At 44.8% G+C, this 12,377-nt stretch overlaps 1 protein-coding gene across 2 annotated transcripts in view; it reads right to left on the reverse strand.

Annotated features, from left to right (window-relative positions):
- The window catches only part of CDH3 (cadherin 3), a 43,492-nt gene that overhangs the window by 14,875 nt on the left and 16,240 nt on the right, over positions 1 to 12,377 (reverse strand). The window contains exons 1-6 of one of the 2 annotated variants that reach the window (XM_036346736.1): positions 4,477 to 4,662; positions 3,618 to 3,700; positions 2,558 to 2,683; positions 2,200 to 2,355; positions 1,963 to 2,107; positions 212 to 384 (exon numbers count right to left, since the gene is read on the reverse strand). In XM_036346736.1, the coding sequence (XP_036202629.1) occupies positions 212 to 384; positions 1,963 to 2,107; positions 2,200 to 2,355; positions 2,558 to 2,683; positions 3,618 to 3,700; positions 4,477 to 4,531 (738 nt within the window). In that variant the 5' untranslated portion in view covers positions 4,532 to 4,662. Of the gene's footprint in view, positions 1 to 211; positions 385 to 1,962; positions 2,108 to 2,199; positions 2,356 to 2,557; positions 2,684 to 3,617; positions 3,701 to 4,476; positions 4,663 to 12,377 lie in introns of those variants that run through there. The other variant, XM_036346735.1, reaches the window with a different exon arrangement.

Below are 12,377 nucleotides of genomic sequence, written 5' to 3' on the forward strand. Positions count from 1 at the left end.
TCAGCCTCAACAAGATGGTTTGGCGGCATGCCATTGGCCCAATGAGCTGAGCGACGCCAGCATAGGAACGGAGCAGCAACCACTGCCAGCTGACGTGGGTCCCCACTGCTCCACCGTGGGCTTTGGGACAGGGCCAGAGGCTTCTGCTCTGAGTGTCAGCCCTGGCCTGGACAAACCTGGGTAGGCAGCACTTTTCCTAAGGGCCACTCACCTCCCGGTCCAGGCCACTGGAGATGACGCTGATGGTGCCTGTGCTCCGGTGGATGGTGAACATGTTAGGAGGGTCCTTTGGCTCTTGGCTGTGAATGGCGTAAGCAACCACCCCATTGTAGGTGTTGATGGCATCGTCCTCATCTGTGGCTGTCACCTGCATCACAGATGTACCTGGAGGGGAGAAAGGACGAGTGAGCCCCCTTCCTGCTCAGCGGCTTAGACCCATATTCCTCTTGGTGACAGAGATTGCTAATTGGTGCCCATTTTCCATTCTCCCTTTCTCCTCCCTCCCTTCTTTCTTAGAGACATAATCCTCCACAATCACTTGAGGCTGGGCACAGGCTTACCTGGAACAAAGACTATTTCCCATCCCTTCCTCAGCTAGCTGTGACCACAACTCTAAATTCTGACAAATGGCATTTACAACTTTGGGGGACGTGTTTTTCTAAGTATGGGTTTATTCTTCCCACCCTTCCCCTTGTCCCAGGTGGAATGGCTGGAGCTCCAGCAGCAACCATGAGACTACCTTGGGAACCACGCCAAAATAGCAGAGCAAGGAGAGAGATGGAGTCTAGGTCTCCAACACTGGACAATAACCATTCCAGACTGAACTGACTACTTGTAGGATTCCTAAATATTAAGGGGGGGAAAGGGGGATCTTCCATCTTGTTTAAGGTACTTAGACTTTAGACTTAAGATCTTAGAACTTAGCTCCTTTAGCTAAACTCCTCTGACCCCCAATGCCTTTCAAAATTATATCTTTCGTGTTTCTTTTGAGAATTTCTGTTATTGGCAGTCTAACCAATTTATACTTCTCTGTATGTATTGTCTACAATTCGGAGAGGAAAGAAGAGGACCCCCTTCCCAGCAAGACCCCATCTTTGAGAGCATTACTATGTACCTATTTTCCTGGTTTGCTGCTGGCCTCCCCGACCCTCTTCTCCAGCCCTGGGAATTGATTGTTCGCTCAGCATAAACCATGTTCCAGAACCTCCTAGCCCAGTGATGGCGAACCTTTTGAGCTTGGCGTGTCAGCATTTTGAAAAACCCTAACTTAACTCTGGTGCCGTGTCACATATAGAAATTTTTTGATATTTGCGACCACAGTAAAACAAAGATTTATATTTTTGATATTTATTTTATATATTTAAATGCCATTTAACAAAGAAAAATCAACCAAAAAAATGAGTTCGCGTGTCACCTCTGACACGCGTGTCATAGGTTCGCCATCACTGTCCTAGCCTCTACTGCTTTTCTGCAGCTGCCATTCACTGCAGAGCCCCTGGTAAGTGCTTCGTATTACATAAGTGAGGTGTATTATCTCTAATCTTCAGAATCCTTTAAGGTTGACATTATTGCCATTTTTAGATGTGAGGATTGAGGCTCAGAGGTCAAGAACTTGCCCAGGGTCACAGCAGGTAAAGAGGCGAAATCAAGATTCAAATCTAGTCTTTGTAGCTCCAAAGCTAGTGGTTCCTAAACCTGGCTGATCATCTGAGGCTTCTGGGAAATTTTCATATATACAGATTCCAGAGCTTGAGTCCAGGATCACTCTTACTCAGGGATCTTGGGATGGAGTAGGAGCACCTGGATTTTAAAGAAGATCCCAGGTGATCTGTTGCACAGCCAAGGAAGTCAGAGGTAGGGGGTCCTTCTAGCCTTAAGGGTCTGGGCTGATCTCCAGATGGTACCATAAGTCGACCCAAGGCCACAGACCTCGATAGCTATCCCCTCCCCCAATCCTCTTACCGGGCAGTGCCCCCTCCAAGACACTCCCTTTGAAGGCATCCTGGGTGAACTTGGGCTTGTGGTCATTCTGGTCTGTCACGATGATGGAGATGTTCATGGGCTCTTCCACGGAAGCGCCGTTCTCTGACACAGCGTGGCCAAAGAGCTGCGGGTGTACAGGTCTGGGGTCAGCTTGGCGCCTCCCTTCCCACCAGGCCCCCGGGCCCTGCTTCTCATTGGATGCTAAAGGTTACTTGCCTCATACTTGGCAATCTTCTCCCGGTCCAGCGGCTTATTCAACAACAACCAGCCCGTTTCCTTCTCTATGGTGAAGACACCCTCAGGGGGGCTGTCTGCCCCAGGCCCTGTGATGCTGTAGAAAATCTTGGTGCCTCTGTCCTTGCTAGATTTGAGCTGGAAGCAAAATGAAAAATGGCAGCTGACCAAGTGACAAATATCTCATGGGTGAGGAGGTGCTGCCTTATCAGAAACTGGTGCCACGAGAGAGGCTTTTCTTGGTGGGCCCCAGTGCTCAGTACCAAGAAACCTCTATTCAGGCCTTTAGGAGAGGGTCCCTGCAGCCACCAATGACGCCCAGGGAGAAGCACAGTCATACCTGATTCAGCCTCTGAGGGAAGGGACCCTTGCCATTCTCAGGGACAGACAGTGGCGGGAACACCCATTCTCTCTTGCGTCTTCGTAAGACACGTCTGGATGGAGAGGTCCTCAGAGCCTTACTTTCCTGTAAGGAGAGAAGACCCCTTAACCGAGATATGCAAACAGCTGGAACACACCCACCATCCTCACCTACAGGAGTTAAGGGTCAGGAGGCAGACCTGGATGGGTCTAAGGCAAAAGAAAAATTGGAATAATCTAAGGTCCAGAGGACCAATGGAAAATTCTAGAGTACATACATCTAGTGGAGTACTACGCAGCTCTAAAAATGAGGAGTAAGGAAGCTCTCTATGTGCTGACATGGAAAGACCTTTGATGTGTACTGTTGAGTGCAAAGAACAAGGTACAGAACGGTTTAGCATTTTATTTAACAAACACATAGTGCTTAACAGATGCCAGGCACTGTTCCATCTTTTGTGTAAAAAGGTAGGAAAATAAGACCATATCTTCATATTGGCTTATTTATAGACAAAGTCTGGGGAACACAAAAGAAATTAATAATGGTGATTATCTGTGGGAAAGGGGTGGAGAGGGCATTAGGCAGATGGAGAGAAAAAAGGGGAGGTAATTCATGGCATAATTTTAAATATACGTATTTTTTATTTTTGAACCATGTATACTAGTATATTAGCTATTCAAAAAACTAAATTAAAAGAAGCAATATGTGACCAAGTGCCTCATGTCCATCTTCCCAGGGGCTCATGGGATTGGCAGTTCTGTGTGGGAACTGCCTTCCCTCAGGGTTTACCCAGATGATACGGGAAAGAAAAGAGGTGAGAGAAAGAATCCAAGGTTACAAGAGCATTGGACCATTACTCACAAGGCAGCTCTCTGCCGCCCCTCCTGGGCAGCTGCAAGCACTACACCGTGGTAACTGGTAACTGAGGGCTAACACCACCTCCTCTGAAGCGATAAGGTGGCTCACAGCAGCAATCTGGGCATGCACAAAGAACACCTCACCCACTCCCCACATACACACACGGGTGGACACAGTGTTTTACCTGGACTGTTGTGTCGTTCAGTGCAGTGAAATCGTGATCAGTGCTAAGCAGGGCCGACTCTTGCCCGGGGCAGCCCATGAAAACTGGGGAGAAGAGAGAAAGGGAGTATTAGGAAGGAGGGGCTTCTGGAAGCTACCCCAGAGAAACTATAGCAGACAACAGCCCCCTGATTGGATCAAGGAGTGTTCTACTACAGGAGGAGGCTTGGCTTACCTCCTCTGAGCAGCATTGTGACCAAATACGAGTTTCAGATGGGGCTTCCAAGTTTGGTCTCTAAAGGGAGGGCCACTTTGTAAGCCAAACCCCTTTCTTCATTCACGAGGCCAGAAAACCAAGATCACAGACATTGAGTGATATTGGTTCCCAGTGGCCTCATGAGAAGTAGGAAATGGGGAGGGGGGCAAGGTCACAGCTGGAGGCAGAAGATTTTCATGCACTATGCATCCTGCTACATCATCACTCACACAGCTTGCTCTAAACCAGCAATCGCCAACCTTTCGGACCTCACGGACCACCAGTGGTCCACGGACCACCGGCTGGCGACCGCTGCTCCAAAGGTTTCCTTAAACCAGTGGTCGCCAACATTTCGGACCACTGGTTGGCGACTGCTGCTCTAGACAACCTCAGCTTGTCACGCTCCTTTTGGATCCCTCCTGCTTGGCCACTCTTTAAGTAACATTGTGAGTTAATAACTATCATTCACCAACCCAGAGACTGGGCCCATTTTATTCTTACATCTATCCCACCAAGGTAGGTGTTAGTTAGCCTCTTTTCAAAGATAAGAAAACTGAGGTTCAGAAGCCAGGTCAGCCTGACCCTAAAGCATACGCTATATAAAACTCACAACCAATGTTCTTACACGCTATTCCTGTGGCCAAATCAGGGAACCTGCCAGAGGCCACACGTGGGTCCATCAGCACCTGGCTCTGGCCCAGACCCCAGCGCTCATCGTTTTACTCAGCTGTAGCACAGCCAAGACCACGGGTCAGTCTGTGCCATGGAAATGTCAGGGTGAGGCCTTCCAACTGTCCTTTTTTGAAGAATTGTCCTTGAGGCTCAGTTGATGATGATGGTGACTGTTTTTCTTTTAAATCCTTCTTTAGTATAAGAAAGGGTAACAGATGAGGTTTTTTGGTAAAGTACAAAAGTAATGTGAACATGACAAAGTATTCAAAGAATTTAATATAAAAAAGTCAAATTCCAAAGGATTAATATCCAGAAAATACAAAGAACTCCTTAAAACTCAACAAAAACAACCCAAGTTGTTTTGGGGGCAGGCAAAAAACTTGAAAGGACATTTCTCCAAAGACAATATACAAGGGAGGGCCAATAAGCATATGAAAGATACTCAATATCATTAGTCATTAGGAAAGAGCAAACCAAAATCATGAGGTACCTCTTCACACCCACTAGGATGGCTATTTAAAAAAAAACAAAAAAAACCCACGTGGGCCCTGGCCGGTGTGGCTTAGTTGGTAGAGCTGTAGTCCTTTGCACATGCCTGAGTTTGGGACCTCATCCCCAGTAGGGGACAGACAGGAGGCAGGGTAGGCCAGTTGGTTCAAGCATCGTCCAATTCCCTAAGGTTGTAGTTTTGGTTTGATCTCTGGTCAGAGCACATATGAAGAATCAACCAATAAATGCATAAATAAGTGGAACAACAAATCTATGTCTGTCTGTCTGTCTGTTTCTCTCTCTCCCCCCCTTTCCCCTCTCTCTAAAAATCAACACACTTTTACGAATGTGTAATACCCCCACCCCTCAAATGGAAGATACTAAGTGCTGACAAGATGTAAATAAATTGGAACCGACATGCATTGGGAATGTGAAACAGTGCTTCCTCAAAAGGAATTCTAAACATAGAATTACCGCATGATCCAGCAATTTCAACTTCTAGGTGCATACCCAAAAGAATTGTGGAAATTCAAACAGATATTCATATACAAATTTTCATAGCAAAATTATTCATAATAGCAAAAAGATAGAAACAATCCAACTGTCCATCAAGAGATGAATAGACAAAATGTGGTTTATACATACAATGGAATATTATTCAGCCTTTAAAAGGAATAAAGTTCTGATACACACTACAATATGAACAAACCTTGAAAACACTATGCTAAGTAAAATAAGCCAGTCACAAAAGGACAAATACTGTACGGTTCTGCTTACATGAGGTGCTTAGGATAGATTAATAGAGAAAGTAGAACAGAGGTCACCAGGGGCTGGGGATTTACTGTTTAATGGATATAGAGTTTCTGTTTCAGAAGATGAAAAAGTTCTGGAGATGGAAAACGGTGATGGTTGCACAACATTGTGAATGTACTTAATATCACTAAATTGTTTACTTTAGAATGGTTTTTTAAATGGTCAATTTTTATGCATATTTTAGCTCAATAGAAAAGTGGAAGTCCGACATGAGAGTGTAAAATGGGACAGTCATTTTGGGAAACTGTTGGTCAGTATTTACTGAAGCTAAATATACACATTCCCCAAGACCCAGCAATTCACTCTGAGATAGAGATTCAACAAAAATACATTGACCAAAAGACATGCATTAAAATGTTCACAGCAGCACTGTTTATAATAGCTAAAAACTGGAAACAGCCCAAATGTCCATCAAGGTAGAATGGCTAGAAACATCATGGTATATTCACATAATGAAATGAATCAACTACAAGGACATTCTGGATGAACCTTACAAACATATGGTTCCCTAATAGAAGCCAGCTTGAACAGAGAATATATGCAGGATCCCATTAACATGAAGTTCAAAAACAGGCCAAACCAACCTAGGTGAAGGAAGTTATTAACATACTGGTCATAATTTGGGGAGAGGGGTTAGTGATAGAAGGGAGTGAAGGGGGACTTAAAAGCATACAGAGCTGCCTTCAGCTCCCCAGAGCCCAGTGCCAGCTCCCTAGAGCCCACAAGCTCTCACACACAGAGGCAGGATCCGTTGTGGGAAGGCTGGAATGTGCCCACGTGAAAGAGAAGATTGCTTAGAAACCAGCCCTGCCTCCTTGACGACATTCCCACTGAGGAGTCATGGGTTGTGACATGCCTGGCCAGTGGGAGGAAGGGAAAGAGAGACCAGGCCTGATTCCGCTCCAGAGGGCCTCAGGGGCACAAGATCCCCAGGGAGAACCTGCCCTTTACCTACAACACACAGCTTTGTAGTCTCATCTTCTGAGTTATCTTTTGCTCTGCTTTAGGGCTAAAAGGACCAGGAATGACATGTGGCAAAGACTGCATCATCTTTAATATAGGGCAAGAGTTAAATAATCTAGCCCTGGCCAGGTAGCTCAGTTGGTAAGATTATCATCCAAGGTTGCAGGTTTGATCCCTACTCAAGAAGCAACCAATGAATGCATAAGTAAGTAGAACAACAAATATCTCTCTAAATAAATAAATAAATAAATTTTAAAAGAGTTAGCCCCTAGCCGGTTTGGCTCAGTAGATACAATGTCGGCCTGCGGACCAAAGGGTCCCAGGTTCAATTCTGGTGAATGGAATTTCTGTACCTTGGTCGCAGGCGGCAACCTATGCAGGAGGCAACCAATTGATGTGTTTCTCTCTACCTTTCCCTCTTTCATTCTCCCTAAAAATCAATGGAAAAAATATCCTCGGGTAAGGATTAACAACAAAATAAAAGAGTTAAATAACCTATGGGGTACTAGCTCCATGCATTATTGATCAACTACGCAAAATGATATTTATAGTAGTGCTTAAGTTATCTAGGGAAGGACTTATACTATGAAGTAAAAAAAGTAAGCAGAATGTAGAACTGTACATACAGTATATGTAATTAGTCACAGAAAAAAAAAAAAAGACTGGAAGGAAGTCCACCTTCCCAATGATTAGGGTTATCAGACATTTACTTTCTTGCCAGTGGAGTGACTCAGTTGGTCGAGTATCAAAAAGTTGCTGGTTTTATTCCAGGTCAGGCACATACCTGGGTTGCAGGTTTGGTTCCCGGTTGGGGCATATGCAGATTAATGTTCCTCTCTCTGCATGTGAGGATTAGAAATGTATGTTTAAGTATTCTCTTAACATGACTCTCTTAACAGGAATCATGTCTCCACTAAAACTCGTATGTTGAGGTCCTAACCCCCAGTATTTCGGGATGTGACTGTTTTTGGAGATAGGGCCTTTAAAGAGGTGATGCGTTAAAATGAGGTCATAGTGTGAAGGAAAACCCCTATTCTGTAAAACTACTGTTTGGAATTCTCTGCTATTCTTTGGATGGCCTCTTATTCTGAAAAAGTAACTTTGCTTTCTAGCCTGCTTAAATAGTGGAGGAGATAAACTTAGCTATCTGACCTTGTAGGCCAGAGACTAGATACATCCAATGTCATGCCAGGTGCATTTTTTGATTGGATAGAACTGTATAGTTTTCAAGGCTGCCGCCAGCAAGCACACAAAGGGCTGGCTCTTCTATAAAAAGGGAAGTTCTGCTTGTAGCTTTGCTTAGATTTGGATTCATTTCCCTGAGCCTGCCGCGGTGAATAAAGTGTAACTCCAAACTCTCAGAGCGCTGTTTGGTTCTGGTCCGGTTTTTCTGTAACAATAGGGTGGGTCCTAATCCAGTATGGACTTAGGGGCTTAAACAACAAAATTTTGTTTTCTCATAATTCTGGAGGCCAGAAGTCTGAGATGAAGGTGTGTCACAGGGTTGGTTTCTTTTGAGGCCTTTCTCTCTCCTCGGCTTATAAATGGCTGTCTCCTCCCTGTGTCTTTACATAGTCTTCCCTCTGTGACTGCCAGTGCCCAAATTTCCTCCTCTTATAAGGACACCATAACCTTTCCTCAGCTTTCTAGCAAACCAACCAACAAAGCATTCATTATAATAGCAAAAGTCCAGAAAACAGAAATGTCCATCAACAAAAGGTTAACTTTGGGTGATGCTACCATTTATACAAAAGAACATGATGAAAAAAAAAAAAAAAAAAAAAAAAAAAAAAAAAGAACATGATGTAGCCATAAAAACTATAAAAGATGAGGACGCTCCTGTGTCTTGATATGGAAAGGTCTCTAAGACATATTGTTAATTAAAAAAGAAAAAAGATATAGAACAATGCAGTCTCTACAAAATGCTAACATTTGTATTTTTAAATTGTATTTGAGAAACACCTCTAGAAGGTGACTCAAAAAACTGGGCTTACAGGTGGAGAGACACAGCGAGGGAATAGGGATGAGACTTTTTAGTGTATACCCTTCTGAACGCTGACGCACGCAAACGCATTAGCTATTCAAACACTGGTAAAAAATTAAGTCACTTTTTCCATTCTTAAAACAGTCATCTTCCTAAGGGAGGGTCTTCAGCGAGCAGAGGGCTGGTCAGATCAGTCTATCAGCGATTTTCCTTCATGAGAGACTCAATGAGCCCTTCAATCCTCCCCAGCAGGCTTCCCAGCAGGAGGCTAATGGAGTGACTCCCCTTATTACTCAGAAGCCTGAATCCTCCAAACTCTAAAAGCTGCCAGGAACCAGAAACCCTTTCTGCTATCTGCAAGATCTGCCCCCCAGGAACATGAACACGCTTCACTACTGCTTGCCAGCACATTTCCATTATTCTTATGGTTCCAAATATTCATTGCACAGTATCTGGGCTGTCCATCGATCAAGAAGCCAAGAGTGATATATGCCAACTGTACATGCCTCCCACTCAGGCTGCATATTCCAGTTGCATCAGAGGGCCTGGCCCCACCAGCTCCAACCCGCATTCAGCTGCAGGCAGAATACAGCCAAGGGCCTGGGCCAGGCAGGCAGGAACAAGCTTCAAAGGCCTGAGACACCCAGCTAAGTGTTTTCCTATCCAAATCCCCCAAAACTAACCTGCAAGGTGGATATTACACCTCCTCCCCTTTCTGACAACTCAGGAAACCAGAGGCTGCCTGGGGTTGAAGTGCCGCAAGAAGCCGTTTCAGACAGGTAAGCATACAAGGCCCACAACCAAGAAGCAGCAGGACCAGATTTCAAATCCTAGAGGCAGGGAAGTGATGAAGAACATGGGAACTGGAGACTGAAAGGCTTGGGTTCAAATCCATATTGTATGAGCACACGGAAGCTGTCCTCCTCTGGAAAATAGGAATTATCATAGGTATCTCATAAGCTTATCAGGATTAAATGGGATAATGTTTCACACAGCACTGAGCACTGTGTCTAGCCCAACAAGCCTTTAATAAAAGTTACCTTTAGCCTACTCACAATTAACCTGGGCTTCAGGCTCCAAGTCTGGGCCTGCCCCTACAGCACAGAAAAACCATCTCTCAAAGTGGGTAGGGGCTTAGCTATAGCTAAATGCTTTGCCTGAGGGATGAAGCACTGAAGGGAGGAGGAGATACATGGGGCCAAAGAGCATAAAAGGGATCTGGCTCAGTCTGCATTTGGAGGACTGTTTCTTAGGGGTGCTATGGGCTGATTGCGGAGGCAGAGGATAGAGATCTCACGGACAAGCTGACCTGCCCACGGAAGCTTGCTGAGACAACTGTAGGAATATGAGCAGTTTCCTCTGCGAGCCATGAGTCACAAAGAGACCGGTGAACAGTAAGCCGTGGGGCAAAATCATTACTTCCTCCCAGATGCTTCCTGGCACCAGTGGCTTGCATCATTGGTTTCAAAATGAAATTGATCTGAAACCAGGTCTCGTAATCACTCATCCACCTTCTACTCCACCTTCTAACAGCCGGTAAAGTGAAGTAAGTAGATGTATTTCCTGTTCCTGACTGCAGTCTAGTTCCACAAGGCCACAAACCTTGGCCAAGTCCTGAAGGCATGAATGGGCCTGTGTCAAACTCTGCTTGGGGCCAGCTAGTGGGTGCTAATGAGCACATGGGCAACAGTTCACATCTTAAGACTGGAAAACAGAGACCTACTATCCACCCACATTTGGTACGGTAAACAAAGTCAGTTGACCGCTTCAGATTCAGTTTCTCCCACAGGAATTCTGAATCACAAAGTCAATGAACCTGATGAAAAGGTAGATATAAATTGATAGCTTTCAGCACTGAGCCTAAATACACAATTCCTCGAATACTGTACTGTTGGGGAAGGGAGTTGATAACCTGAGACTGCTTCTAGAGAAATTATAAAAACCAGAGTTCTAGGTATCTGCACTGGATAGGAAGACATCCAATGGAACCAGGAGTCCCTAGCCTGTGCTCAAAGCTCCTCTGTAAAGATCGCCCCTGCCAAGCCTGACCTCAGATCCTGAAATGGCACCCCTATAAAACTTGGGCAAGAAGAGTCAAGTCCCTGGGGTACTAGAGCTATTGCAGAAAGAAAGCTTTTTATTTCCTTATTATTTTAAATTTATTTTTAGAGAGAGGGGGGAAGGCAGAGAGAGGAAGATCAATGATGTGTTCTTCCACCCACTCATGCACCCATTGGTTGATTCTTGTATGTGCCCCGAGTGGGGATCGAATCTGTAACCTTAGTGTATCGGCACAATGCTCTAACTAACTAAGCCACCTGGCCAGGGCAAGAAATATGTTTAAATAGACTTACAAGAACTGATGGATACTGGGCTGAGAAGTCATTCCAGGCCTGCTTAGGTTGGAATGGCTTGGGGCACCTCCAAACTCTCAAGGGAACACCTTGAAGGTGAGGAGCTTATCTTCTCAGTCATGACATAGAGGTACTATAGAGCCCCAATATCCATTCTTACTGAATGAATGTCTTGGCAAGATACAAGAGATAACACCTACCTCATAAGCTTATTGGGAGGATTAAACAGAATGATGTTCACACAGCGCAGAGCACTGTGTCTAGCCCAGAGCAAGCCCTGTGTCATCTTTTCCTCAGGAACTCTGACTGAGAGTGTCCTTTCTGAAATAGCAGAGTGCATTCAGGTCTAGAGGAGAAACCTTTCATTTGAAGTTGAACCTGAGAGCTGTAGGTAGTATTCCTCTCCCTGCTTGTTATCGGGCCTACTTTATAATTCCTGAATAACTCATAATTGGCACTTATTGCCAACTAGAGGCCCGATGCACGAAATCCGTGCTAGAGTAGGCCTTCCTTTCCCCTGGCTGCCGGCACCGGCTTCCCTCTGGCATCCGGGACACGGGCTTCCCTTGCAGCCCTGGCGTTGTCTGGAAGGTCGTTTGGTCTAATTAGCACATTATGCTTTTATTATTATAGATAAGTCATTGCAGAGTCTCCAGTAAATGATAATGTATTGTGAAACTGAAAATATTTGCTTATACTGCTCTGAGAAGTCTTTTGTTTTCATTTCTTTAAATCTTTATTGTTCAAAGTATTATGTATGTCCTGCCCTCAAAAATGACCCCCTCCAGCCTGTTCCCACCCAGTGAGAAGTCTTTTTTAAAAAATGTTTATAGCCCTAGCCAGTTTGGCTCAGTGGATAGAGAACCAGCCTATGAACTGAAGGGTCCCAGGTTCTATTCTAGTCAAGGGCACATACCCTGGTTGTGGACTTGATCCCCAGTAGGAGGCAGCCAATCAATGATTCCCTTTCATCATTGATGTTTCTATCTCTCTCCCCCTTTCCCTTCCTCTCTGAAATCAATAAAAATATATTTTAAAATAATAATAAATATAAAATAAAAACATGTTTTTATTAATTTTAGAGAGAATGAGGGAGAGGGAGAGACAGAAACATCAATGATGAGAAAGAATCACTGATTGGCTGCCTCCTGCACGTCACACTGGGGATCGAGCCTGCAACCCAGGCATGTCTCCCCTGGCTGGGAATCAAACCATGACCTCCTGGTTCATAGGTTGACACTCAACCCTGGA

This window comes from Myotis myotis, unplaced genomic scaffold (genome assembly GCF_014108235.1).
Source record: "Myotis myotis isolate mMyoMyo1 unplaced genomic scaffold, mMyoMyo1.p scaffold_m19_p_19, whole genome shotgun sequence".
In the NCBI taxonomy this organism is placed as follows: Eukaryota; Metazoa; Chordata; class Mammalia; order Chiroptera; family Vespertilionidae; genus Myotis; species Myotis myotis.